Below are 12067 nucleotides of genomic sequence, written 5' to 3'. Positions count from 1 at the left end.
GCTCACCTTGTCTTCACCGGACAAGCTTTTTTCCAGATGCCCCAAACAATCAGAAAGGGGATTCATCAGAGAAAATGACTTTACCCCAGTTCTCAGTAGTCCGATCCCTGTACCTTTTGCAGAATATCAGTCTGTCCCTGATGTTTTTCCTCTTACTGGCAGCAATATCCTTGCCAGTGAAGCCCTTTTTGTGCAACGCAATGATGACGGCACGTGTTTCCTCGCAGGTAACCATGGTTGACAGAGGAAGAACAATGATTCCAAGCACCACACTCCTTTTGAAGCTTCCAGTCTGTTATTCAAACTCAATCAGCATGACAGAGTAATCTCCAGCCTTGTCCTCGTCAACACTCACACCTGTGTTAACGAGAGAATCACTGACATGATGTCAGCTGGTCCTTTTGTGTCAGGGCTGAAATGCAGTGGAAATGTTTTTTGGGCATTCAGTCCATTTGCATGGCAAAGAGGGACTTTGCAATTAATTGCAATTCATCTGATCACTCTTCATAACATTCTGGGGTATATGCAAATTACCATCATACAAACTGAGGCAGCAGACTTTGTGAAAATGTATATTTGTGTCATTCTCATAATTTTTGGCCACGACTGTATATTGACATGTTCAAAAACTGTTAGGCTAATTTGTATGTCATGTTTATCACTGCCTGTGCTCAACACGAACCACCCAACGGGGAAAAACTGTTAGAAATAGCATCATAATAATGTCATAACAATGTCATTTCAACGGATCATTTCAAAGTGTTTTGCCCTCTGGAAAGCATCTGTTATAAATGTGTTGTAAACTATTTTGTTTCATTGTGTTCTTGTCCCCTCAGACCTTCGCCTATGACTACTGTTTCTGGTCCATGGACGAGTCGGAAAAGGACAAGTTTGCGGGTCAGTTTTTGTTTCACTTGCTTTAACCCCTCTTCCTCACTTCCTTCCCTCTGCTCTTCCTCCTCCTGTACATTTAGTAGGCCACATTCAGTTGCCAAATGTTATCGAACGTTGCAGGTAGAAATGCCACAAATAGAGTCGACACTATTCCTTGTTCTACATGACGGCCTACAGATGCCTATTTTTTCTATGCAACATATTTCTATCTCAATGTTCCAAAACGGTGCGTCCTGTTGAACGCACCCCATGTATAGGTCTGTCCAGGTGGTTTTCGGGTATTTTCAGAAGTTTTTTTTCTCTACAGTGACTAAGGATCCCACCTGAAATGTCTTTGTTGTTTACTTGCTTGGATTGGATCTCTAGGTGTTTGGCTTAATTTAAATGTCAAATATTCCTGTCAGACCTGCTAGTCATCCACCTCTTTGTGCTGTAGGCCAAAACCCAACTAGGGCCTATTGTACCTAATGCTGTTTCTCACACTGTTCATGTATACAGTCTGAAGGTCCTATATGAATTAACACTTACACATGCATAACATGTCCATTATCTTGTAATTGTGTTAGTGTGCTGCATATGATTTGTAAATCACCCCGAAGGGGATCAGTCAAGTCATATTGTAGGGTTTTATATTGTATAATTAACATGATTGTATTGTGTAACGTTGCCTGGTGGTTGTCTCCAGGTCAGGACGTGGTGTTCCAGTGCCTTGGGGAAAGTCTTTTACACAACGCCTTCCAGGGCTACAACGCCTGCATCTTCGCCTACGGACAGACAGGTATGTTATGACATTGGTTCGTTACGATACTACTAACTGGCCTCATATTGTTGGCATGGAACAGATCTTTACAGTTTCAAGTTTAAAACCGGTTGAAGTTCATTGGTTGTCTCCTAACGGCTGTTCTCATCCCTTGGCTGCGTGTGTGTCCCTCCAGGTTCGGGAAAGTCGTACACCATGATGGGTTCTGTGGACTCTCCAGGTCTGATTCCGCGGCTCTGCAGCTCTCTGTTTGACCGGACCCTGCTGGAGCAGAGGGAGGGGGAAGGCTTCACCATAGAGGTCTCCTACATGGAGATATACAATGAGAAGGTCCGCGACCTCCTCGACCCCAAAGGGTACGTATGACCCTGAATATTGACCTTTAACCACTTCTTGGACTCTTGTTTTGTTGGAATTATTTGTTGGAATATACTATAATTTGTCAGTGGCCCCAGTTTAAACATGCTTCCTCTCTTCCTCGAAGTCTAGTCACTTTTCAAACACAACTAGTCTAAAACGATGTTTACTGACGTGGGCTAATTGAGTGGCTGCTGACTACGACCCTGGCGTAGTGGGATACATCTCAAATAAAATACTGTTTGAGATTATTCTTTTTAATGTTTTTGATAGAACATGGAAGCATGATGACTGTTTGTTTTTGTAGTTAACCACATTGATATGTGTGTGTGTGTGTGTCCCCCCCCCCCCCCCCCCAGGAGCAGGCAGGCTCTTAGAGTGAGGGAGCACAAGGTGTTGGGGCCGTACGTGGACGGCTTGTCACGCCTGGCTGTGGCCAACTACAAGGTACACTACACCACTATCATCACTAGTAGAATGACTACTGATATGACCATGCTACTGATGATTTGACCTTGATTCTAGATTCATAAACAACAGAATTGATATGATGGTAAATAAACGGTATGAAGTCTTCATGTTCTGGGTTGGCGCATAGAGGAGAGCGTAGAGAGGGGTGTGGTAGCTGAGAGCTCTGTTAGATGAGCCATGTCAATAAGAAAACCATTCACAACTGAGTTAACCACACACACACACTTATTTAATCAACACACTGACTTGAAGGCTGACTGCACACACACACACACACACACTCTCACTTCACACTCCCTGGATTCAAGGCTTACCATGGCTAATGACTTTGACAGCTGTTCACATATCAGTGGTAAGTTACTATGCTTTCTCTGGAGAAAAGTATTTATTTATCTATCTCTCTCTCTATCTTCCTTCCCCTCTCTCTTCTTCCCTCCAACCTTATCTCCATCTTATCTTATCTCCTTATCTCGCCTTCTGTCCCCTGTTCCTCTTATTCTTACCTCCCCCCGGCCTTCCATCCTTGTCCCCTTTCTCTCTCCATCCATCCCTCCCTCTCTCCTATCTATTCTCTAGGACATCGAGTCTCTGATGTCGGAGGGGAATAAGTCTCGTACGGTGGCTGCCACCAACATGAACGAGGAGAGCAGCAGATCTCACGCTGTCTTCAACATCATCCTCACACACACACTCAAAGACCTGCAGTCTGGGGTAAGACACACACACACACACACACTCCAACTGATTGTTACGCAACGGTCAATCCAACCTCTCCCCCGTAACATCTTAGTCGACTGCTGTAATGTTTTGTGACTACTGCATCTTCGTCGTATCACTCTGTTTCCCTCTAGTTCTAAAGCACTGTTGAACCGGGTCACTGAGGGTAGTAGAGTCCCAGAGAGATTGTCTGCCCTGTCACTGAGGGTAGTAGAGTCCCAGAGAGACTGTCTGCCCTGTCACTGAGGGTAGTAGAGTCCCAGAGAGACTATCTGTCCTGTCACTGAGGGTAGTAGAGTCCCAGAGAGACTGTCTGCCCTGTCACTGAGGGTAGTAGAGTCCCAGAGAGACTATCTGTCCTGTCACTGAGGGTAGTAGAGTCCCAGAGAGACTGGCTGCCCTGTCACTGAGGGTAGTAGAGTCCCAGAGAGACTGGCTGCCCTGTCACTGAGGGTAGTAGAGTCCCAGAGAGACTATCTGTCCTGTCACTGAGGGTAGTAGAGTCCCAGAGAGACTGTCTGCCCTGTCACTGAGGGTAGTAGAGTCCCAGAGAGACTGTCTGCCCTGTCACTGAGGGTAGTAGAGTCCCAGAGAGACTGTCTGCCCTGTCACTGAGGGTAGTAGTGTCCCAGAGAGACTGTCTGCCCTGTCACTGAGGGTAGTAGAGTCCCAGAGAGACTGTCTGCCCTGTCACTGAGGGTAGTAGTGTCCCAGAGAGACTGTCTGCCCTGTCACTGAGGGTAGTAGAGTCCCAGAGAGACTGTCTGCCCTGTCACTGAGGGTAGTAGTGTCTTAGAGAGACTGTCTGCCCTGTCACTGAGGGTAGCAGAGTCCCAGAGAGACTGTCTGCCCTGTCACTGAGGGTAGCAGAGTCCCAGAGAGACTGTCTGCCCTGTCACTGAGCCCGAGTTTCTACTGTTCAGGAACTAGCTAGTGATGTCAGCTTCCAGGAAACCTGTAAATAAGTAATGAAGTGCTCTCTCTGTCTGTCTTGATGTCAGCTGATCTGCTGTGTTAGCCTGCTCCTGTTTTATCCACACCTGGTTGGTTATCCAACCCTGGGGCTGTATGTTTGTGTGTGTGTTGTGAGCTTGTGTCTGTGCGTGTGTCACCTGATCACCCAACCCTGGTCTCCCTGCATAATATCGGTAGCACACAGGGTGAATAATGCAGGAGTGGAACAGTTGATTCTAGTTCAGAAAAAAAATGGCTGGAACAGTTGATTCTAGTTTAGGTCAAATAAGGCTGGAACAGACAAGTGAACCTCTATTATCCCCATAAGGACAGTCATATGTTATTATCCACATCAGTATTTCAAAAAAGCTCATTCAAATTAAACACATTTCAGAATGTTTGTGAACACTCTTCCTAACGAATGTATCGCAGGCAGTTAATCTAAAGCAGGGATGGGCAGCTGTAGGCCCGCAGATCAATTACCCCAAAAAACTCAGCCGTGTCTCAACTTACTTTTGAGAGTTAGAATAGTAGAATGTTCAAGGTGCAATTTTGAAATTTGGTTTTGCATCGGCAGTTTTTCTCTCATGTCGGTCTATTAGCATTTTTTTTTATATGTCTGTCTGTCTGAACTTGTAAACTCAGCATAAAAAGAAATGTCCCCTTTTCAAATCAAATTTATTTATATAGCCCTTCGTACATCAGCTGATATCTCAAAGTGCTGTACAGAAACCCAGCCTAAAACCCCAAACAGCAAGCAATGCAGGTGTAGAAGCATGGTGGCTAGGAAAAACTCCCTAGAAAGGCCAAAACCTAGGAAGAAACCTAGAGAGGAACCAGGCTATGTGGGGTGGCCAGTCCTCTTCTGGCTGTGCCGGGTGGAGATTATAACAGAACATGGCCAAGATGTTCAAATGTTCATAAATGACCAGCAGGGTCCAATAATAATAAGGCAGAACAGTTGAAACTGGAGCAGCAGCACGGCCAGGTGGACTGGGGAAAGCAAGGAGTCATTATGTCAGGTAGTCCTGAGACAGGAGGGGTCAGGAGACACTGTGGCCCCATCCGAGGACACCCCCAGACAGGGCCAAACAGGAAGGATATAACCCCAGCCACTTTGCCAAAGCACAGCCCCCACACCACTAGAGGGATATCTTCAACCACCAACTTACCATCCTGAGACAAGGCCGAGTATAGCCCACAAAGATCTCCGCCACGGCACAACCCAAAGGGGGGGGCGCCAACCCAGACAGGAAGATCACATCAGTGACTCAACCCACTCAAGTGACGCACCCCTTCTAGGGACGGCATGGAAGAGCACCAGTAAGCCAGTGACTCAGCCCCTGTAATAGGGTTAGAGGCAGAGAATCCCAGTGGAGAGAGGGGAACCGGACAGGCAGAGACAGCAAGGGCGGTTTGTTGCTCCAGAGCCTTTCCGTCTTGTGACCGTAGCGTACGTGTAGGTATGTACGGCAGGACCAAATCAGAGAGATAGGTAGGAGCAAGCCCATGTAATGCTTTGTAGGTTAGCAGTAAAACCTTGAAATCAGCCCTTGCCTTGACAGGAAGCCAGTGTAGGGTGGCTAGCACTGGAGTAAAATGATCAATTTTTTTGGTTCTAGTCAGGATTCTAGCAGCCGTATTTAGCACTAACTGAAGTTTATTTAGTCCTTTTCAGGACCCTGTCATTCAAAGATAATTAGTAAAAATCCAAATAACTTCACAGATCTTCATTGTAAAGGGTTTAAACACTGTTTCCCATGCTTGTTCAATGAACCATAAACAATTAATGAACATACACCTGTGGAACGGTCGTTAAGACACGAACAGCTTACAGACGGTAGGCAATTAAGGTCACAGTTATGAAAACTTAGGACAGTAAAATGGCCTTTCTACTGACTCTAAAAAACACCAAAAGAAAGATGCCCAGGGTCCCTGCTCATCTGCGTGAACGTGCATGAAGACTGCAGATGTGGCCAGGGCAATAAATTGCAATGTCTGTACTGTGAGACGCCTAAGACAGTGCTACAGGACGGACAGCTGATCGTCCTCGCAGTGGCAGACCACGTGTAACACCTGCACAGGATTGGTACATCCGAACATCACACCTGCGGGACAGGTACAGGATGGCAACAACAACCTGAGTTACACCAGGAACAAACAATCCCTCCATCAGTGCTCAGACTGTCCGCAATAGGCTGAGAGAGGCTGGACTGCGGGCTTGTAGGCCTGTTGTAAGGCAGGTCCTCACCAGATATCACCGGCAACAACGTCGCCTATGGGCACAAACCCCCAGGGGTGATGGTTGGATTTGCGTTTGTCATCAAAGGAATGAGCGTTACACCGAGGCCTGTACTCTGGAGCGGGATCGATTTGGAGGTGGAGGGTCCGTCATGGGCGGGGCCGGTGTGTCACAGCATCATAGGACCGAGCTTGTTGTCATTGCAGGCAATCTCAACGCTGTGTGTTACAGGGAAGACATCCTCCTCCCTCATGTGGTACCCTTCCTGCAGGCTCATCCTGACATGACCCTCCAGCATGACAATGCCACCAGCCATACTGCTCGTTCTGTGTGTGATTTCCTGCAAGACAGGAATGTCAGTGTTCTGCCATGGCCAGCGAAGAGCCCGTTTCTCAATCCCATTGAGCACGTGTTGGATCGGAGGGTGAGGGTTAGGGCCATTCCTCACAGAAATGTCCAGAACTTGCAGGTGTATTGGTGGAATAGTGGGGTAACATCTCACAGAAAGAACTGTCAAATCTGGTGCTGTCCATGAGGAGGAGATGCACTGCAGTACTTCATGCAGCTGGTGGCCACACCAGAAACTGACTATTACTTTTGTTTTTGACCCCCCCCCCCCCCCCCCTTTGTTCAGGGACACATTATTCCATTTCTGTTAGTCACATGTCTGTGGAACTTGTTCAGTTTATGTCTCAGTTGTTGAATCTTGTTAGGTTCATACAAATATTTACACATGTTAAGTTTGCTAAAAATAAATGCAGTTGACAGTGTGAGGATATTTTTTTTTTTGCTGAGTTTAGTAATCATGGTTGAATTACTGACCGGATGGCCCCCATTTTATTTTGTTAGTCAAAGTATTAAAAACTGCAAACATTGCTCTCTGACCCCATATGTGTGGAATTGCAACAAACCTGCTTTATAACGGATACATTTTCTCTACACCCCATAGCAAAATGTTTACAATTGCAGGAAATTAACTTTAAAAATTATCTTGATGTGGGTGGTGCTTAAGGCCCCCAAAACCCTAGGGCCAGCTCTGACTGCATGTGTGGTATGGATGTCGGTAGCTTTCAGTTTTGTTGTGGCACCCACCCCCCCCATCAAAGTTGCCCATCCCTGATCTAAAGTGTTGCACATTGTTGACTGAGCCTCCCTTTCGGAAGCTGTAACAGTTTGATACCTTGTTGTGTTGCTGAATGCAGCCCCAGGTGCACCTGTGGTGGAATGGAAACGGAGTTAAATATAGTCTGAGTCTGATCATTTAAACTGATGCACAAATAAAGGCTGTCCGCCTCAGTGTACACACACACACACACACACACACACACACACACACACACACACACACACACAGTGAGATAAAGAGCAAGAGCGTCTTTGGGCCTCCTATTTCTGCTGAGGTTCACTTGGCTTTATCCTCCCTTTACTAATCTCCATGGAAACTCAGTCCTATGCAAATTCACAGGGGCCTGTTGACAGAGAGTAATCTGAATGTCTCTGAGATGTTGCTTTGGAAGTGCCATGGTGAGAGAGAAGGAAGTTTAGCATCTTTAGAAAAGGGGGATGAAGTTGCAACGACACATTAACCAAACCGTAGGCAAATACTAGGGAAAATCCTGCAAGATTGTTACTCAACTAGATGACCTAAGACTTTAAAATATACTGATATTCCACATTTAATGAGGTATCAGCCAAATACATCAAATCATTTTTGACTCAGGTCCACCCTGTTTCATGCTTTTTCTCCTCTCTCTCTCTCCTCTCCTCTCTCTCTCTCTCCTCTCCTCTCTTCTCTCTCGCTCTTCTCTCTCTCCTCTCTTCTCTCTCGCTCTTCTCTCCTCTCTCGCTCTTCTCTCTCTCCTTTCTTCTCTCTCTCCTCTCTCCTCTCTTCTCCCTCTCTCTCCTCTCCTCTCTTCTCTTCTCTATCTCCCTCCACTCTTGCTCTCTCTGGGGACAAGGGCAGGCTTTGTTTTCACAACTCACTGTAATCTCTGCCCGCTCTATTCACACTCAGCACGACGCCGGACGTAACACACACACACACACACACACACACACACACACGACTCCAAACATAATGCACACCCCCCCCCTCTGCCCCCGCTGCCCTTTGTCTCTCTACCCCCATCTCTTTCTATAATTTCTTGCTCAAATCATTCACTCACCCCATCTCTCTCTCTCTTTCTATATATTTAGCGTAAATTCTCATGCGTACATTCTTTCCTTCTACTACTGCATTCATGTATTTTCTCTGTTCTTCCTCTCTTACACGATCTCCCCTTTCTCTCATCCCTCCCTACCTCCCCTACTCTCTCATCCCGTCCCTACCTCCCCTACTCTCTCTCTCGTCCCTACCTCCCCTACTCTCTCATCCCGTCCCTACCTCCCCTACTCTCTCTATCTCATCCCTGCCTCCCCTACTCTCTCTCTCTCTCTCTCTCGTCCCTACCTCCCCTACTCTCTCTCGTCCCTACCTCCCCTACTCTCTCTATCTCATCTCTGCCTCCCCTACTCTCTCTCTCTCTCGTCCCTACCTCCCCTACTTCCCCAACTCTCGTCCCTACCTCCTCTACTCTCTTTCCTCTCGTCCCTACCTCCCCTACTCTCTTTCCTCTCGTCCCTACCTCCCCTACTCTCTTTCCTCTCGTCCCTACCTCCCCTACTCTCTCTCCTCTCGTCCCTGCCTCCCCTACTCTCTTTCCTCTCGTCCCTACCTCCCCTACTCTCTTTCCTCTCGTCCCTGCCTCCCCTACTCTCTTTCCTCTCGTCCCTACCTCCCCTACTCTCTTTCCTCTCGTCCCTACCTCCCCTACTCTCTTTCCTCTCGTCCCTACCTCCCCTACTCTTTTTCCTCTCGTCCCTACCTCCCCTACTCTCTTTCCTCTCGTCCCTACCTCCCCTACTCTCTTTCCTCTCGTCCCTACCTCCCCTACTCTCTTTCCTCTCGTCCCTGCCTCCCCTACTCTCTTTCCTCTCGTCCCTACCTCCCCTACTCTCTTTCCTCTCGTCCCTACCTCCCCTACTCTCTTTCCTCTCGTCCCTACCTCCCCTACTCTCTTTCCTCTCGTCCCTACCTCCCCTACTCTCTTTCCTCTCGTCCCTACCTCCCCTACTCTCTCTCTTTCCTCTCGTCCCTACCTCCCCTTCTCTCTCTCGTCCCTACCTCCCCTACTCTCTCTCGTCCCTACCTCCCCTACTCTCTTTCCTCTCGTCCCTACTTCCCCTACTCTCTTTCCTCTCGTCCCTACTTCCCCTACTCTCTTTCCTCTCGTCCCTACCTCCCCTACTCTCTTTCCTCTCGTCCCTACCTCCCCTACTCTCTTTCCTCTCGTCCCTACCTCCCCTACTCTCTTTCCTCTCGTCCCTACCTCCCCTACTCTCTTTCCTCTCGTCCCTACCTCCCCTACTCTCTTTCCTCTCGTCCCTACCTCCCCTACTCTCTTTCCTCTCGTCCCTACCTCCCCTACTCTCTCTCTCGTCCCTACCACCCCTACTCTCTTATCTCCATTATCTCTCCGTCTCTCAGTCAAGCTCCAGTCCTTAATGCACACACCTTATTTAAGATAAGGACCCCATTACGTGTGTACACACACACACACACACACACACACACACACATATATACAGAGAGTTAAGCTCCACCCCTGCAGCTAACATTGTAAATCACAGAGAACAATGGGAGATTGTTACTCCAGCCTCTCTCTCCAGCTCGCTTTCTCTCACACGCTGTCGCACGCTCTCTCTTGTTCTCTCTCTTTCTCACTCTCTCTCTCCTCACTCTTGTACGCGCTCTTTCTTGCTCTTTTTATCTCTTAATCGCATGCTCTCTTGTGCTCTTTCTCTCCTCTTTTTCTCTCTCCTTGGTCTCTTTCTCTCTCTCCTCGATCTCTCGCGTTCTCGCTCTCTATCTCTGTCTGTCTCTGCCTCGCTGTGTGTGGCTTTTGGCCTCTGTTCTCCATAGGAATACCTGGTTAATGAATCCTTTCATATATATCTATATATATATATCTATATCTCATCCTTCCTGGACCTTTATGTTAGAGCAGGGAGACATGATGGTTGTATCCTGCATGAAAATGGGAAATCTTTGACTGAAACAGTTGCATTTGTTTGCATTCCGGAGGTTTATGCAGCGTGCAGGATTGGAGTCATTTTAACAGTTTAAAATGAAGGATGTTATCAAAAATCAAATCTACCAAGATGACTTTCTATCCGCTTTCCCCTTCCTCGTATCTCTTTCTCGCCCCTCTCTCTCGCCTCTTCCCCTCTGTAGACGAGTGGTGAGAAGGTGAGTAAGCTGAGTCTGGTAGACCTGGCTGGCAGTGAGAGAGCAGCTAAGACTGGAGCTACTGGAGAGAGGATGAAGGAGGGCAGCAACATCAACAAGTATGTTACCAAGCACTTTGATAACGCACCCATTCATACATCCTCAATGAGTCCACAACACACACACACACACAGCACCAAGTGTTCTAGTTCCCCTTTTAAACAAAGATGAACACTTTTCACTTAGTAAATATGCTACCTGTTATGATAGTGGGTTGTTGTGTGTCTCTGCAGGTCTCTGACTACTCTAGGCCTGGTCATATCTGCTCTGGCAGAACAGGGATGTGGGAAAAACAAGACCAAATTTGTCCCTTACAGAGACTCTGTGCTAACATGGCTGCTAAAGGTAAGAGACACATATTTTGTATTTTTCCCTGCTCTTACTATAACTTCTCTGGTCCTCCCTCTCTCTCTCGCTCCGCTCAACATGAGAGGGATGGGGGCTTATCTTCCTGTTTCCTTTAGAGATTTGAACGCTTCTGCCCCGACAATCATTTGAAGATTTGGTTCTGACGACCTTATATCTTCCTCTTTCATTCCCCCTCTCTCACTAACACTCCTCTCTCCCTCGTCTCTCTCTCTCCCTCCCTCGTCTCTCCTCTCTCTCCCTCCCTCGTCTCTCCTCTCTCTCTCCCTCGTCTCTTCTCTCTCTCTCTCCCTCGTCTCTTCTCTCTCTCTCTCCCTCGTCTCGCCTCTCTCTCTCCCTCGTCTCGCCTCTCTCTCTCCCTCGTCTCGCCTCTCTCTCTCCCTCGTCTCGCCTCTCTCTCCCTCGCCTCTCTCTCTCCCTCGTCTCGCCTCTCTCTCCCTCGTGTCGCCTCTCTCTCCCTCGTCTCTCCTCTATCCCTCGTCTCGCCTCTTTCTCTCTCCCTCGTCTCTCCTCTCTCTCTCTCTCTCCCTCGTCTCGCCTCTCTCTCTCCCTCGTCTCGCCTCTCTCTCCCTCGTCTCTCCTCTATCCCTCGTCTCGCCTCTTTCTCTCTCCCTCGTCTCTCCTCTCTCTCTCTCTCTCTCCCTCGTCTCGCCTCTCTCTCTATCCCTCGTCTCGCCTCTTTCTCTCTCCCTCGTCTCTCCTCTCTCTCTCTCCCTCGTCTCGCCTCTCTCTCTCTCTCCCTCGTCTCGCCTCTCTCTCTATCCCTCGTCTCGCCTCTCTCCCTCGTCTCGCCTCTCTCTCCCTCGTCTCTCTCTCTCTCTCTCTCTCTCTCGCTCTTCCTCTCTCTCTCTCCCTCGTCTCTCCTCTCTCTCCCTCGTCTCTCCTCTCTCTCTCCCTCGTCTCTCTCTCGCTCTCCCTCGTCTCTCCTCTCTATCTCTCGTCTCTCTCTCTCTCGCTCTCCCTCGTCTCTCCTCTCTTT

At 48.1% G+C, this 12067-nt stretch overlaps 1 protein-coding gene across 5 annotated transcripts in view; it reads left to right on the top strand.

Moving 5' to 3' along the window:
- LOC110498101 (kinesin-like protein KIF13B) overlaps window positions 1–12067 on the top strand; it is a 70993-nt gene that overhangs the window by 33505 nt on the left and 25421 nt on the right. For all 5 annotated transcript variants that reach the window (XM_036955067.1, XM_036955064.1, XM_036955065.1 and 2 more), the window contains exons 5-11: window positions 837–897; window positions 1580–1672; window positions 1830–2010; window positions 2371–2458; window positions 3059–3193; window positions 10669–10781; window positions 10956–11067. In XM_036955067.1, coding sequence (XP_036810962.1) covers window positions 837–897; window positions 1580–1672; window positions 1830–2010; window positions 2371–2458; window positions 3059–3193; window positions 10669–10781; window positions 10956–11067 — 783 coding nt within the window. The remainder of the gene's footprint in view (window positions 1–836; window positions 898–1579; window positions 1673–1829; window positions 2011–2370; window positions 2459–3058; window positions 3194–10668; window positions 10782–10955; window positions 11068–12067) is intronic.

The sequence above is a fragment of the Oncorhynchus mykiss genome, chromosome 19, assembly GCF_013265735.2.
Source record: "Oncorhynchus mykiss isolate Arlee chromosome 19, USDA_OmykA_1.1, whole genome shotgun sequence".
NCBI classification, from domain to species: domain Eukaryota; kingdom Metazoa; phylum Chordata; class Actinopteri; order Salmoniformes; family Salmonidae; genus Oncorhynchus; species Oncorhynchus mykiss.
Note: the sequence above shows the minus strand (reverse complement) of the source record. Positions and strands in the feature narration are given on the sequence as shown.